At 69.0% G+C, this 672-nt stretch overlaps 1 protein-coding gene across 1 annotated transcript in view; it reads left to right on the forward strand.

Moving 5' to 3' along the window:
* Nucleotides 1–6: 6 nt before the first annotated feature.
* LOC118451766 (piezo-type mechanosensitive ion channel component 1-like) overlaps nucleotides 7–672 on the forward strand; it is a gene marked incomplete at its 3' end in the record, with an annotated part of 2,646 nt that continues 1,980 nt past the window's right edge. The window contains exons 1-3 of the mRNA XM_035889424.1: nucleotides 7–73; nucleotides 162–422; nucleotides 499–657. Coding sequence (XP_035745317.1) covers nucleotides 35–73; nucleotides 162–422; nucleotides 499–657 — 459 coding nt within the window. The remainder of the gene's footprint in view (nucleotides 74–161; nucleotides 423–498; nucleotides 658–672) is intronic.

The following is a 672-nucleotide window of genomic DNA, read 5'->3' on the forward strand; positions in this document are numbered from 1 at the left end:
GCGGCTGCCCCTGCACGCCCTGGGCCACGTCGTCATGAAGCAGAGCTACGTCTGCGCCCTCATCGCCATGATGGTAAGGGGCTGGGGAGGGGACGGATGGCTGGGGGGGCACCTCCCGGGCACTGAGCCCGGGCGAGCGGCCTCATCCTGCTTGCCCGCAGGTGTGGAGCATCACCTACCACAGCTGGCTGACCTTCGTGCTGCTGCTCTGGGCCTGCCTCATCTGGACGGTGCGGAGCCGGCATCACTTCGCCATGCTCTGCTCGCCCTTCCTCCTCCTCTACGGCGTCGCGCTCTGCAGCCTGCAGTACGTCTGGGGCATGGATCTGGCCCCCGAGCTGCCCACCCGCGTCGGCTTCATGAGCCTCGAGCAGCTGGGGCTGGTGCACCCCAAATATCCCTGCTTGGACCTGGGGGCCAAGGTAAGGCTGGCGTCCGCGTCCCCGTCCCTGTCCCCACCGGCGCCTGGCTGTCCCTGCTCACCGCCTGTCCCCGCAGCTCCTGCTCACCCTCACCTTCTGGCTGCTGCTGCGGGAGTTCGTTAAGGAGAAGCTGCTAACGAGGAGCTCCCCGGCCACCCCTCTCCTGGAGGTGACCATCGCGGACACGGGTGAGGGCTCCCGGTGTCACCCACCCGGAGGGACCCTGCGCCGGGGTGCGAGTGCCCGGAGG

The sequence above is a fragment of the Egretta garzetta genome, unplaced genomic scaffold (assembly GCF_000687185.1).
Source record: "Egretta garzetta isolate BGI_Z169 unplaced genomic scaffold, ASM68718v1 scaffold1862, whole genome shotgun sequence".
NCBI classification, from domain to species: Eukaryota; Metazoa; Chordata; class Aves; order Pelecaniformes; family Ardeidae; genus Egretta; species Egretta garzetta.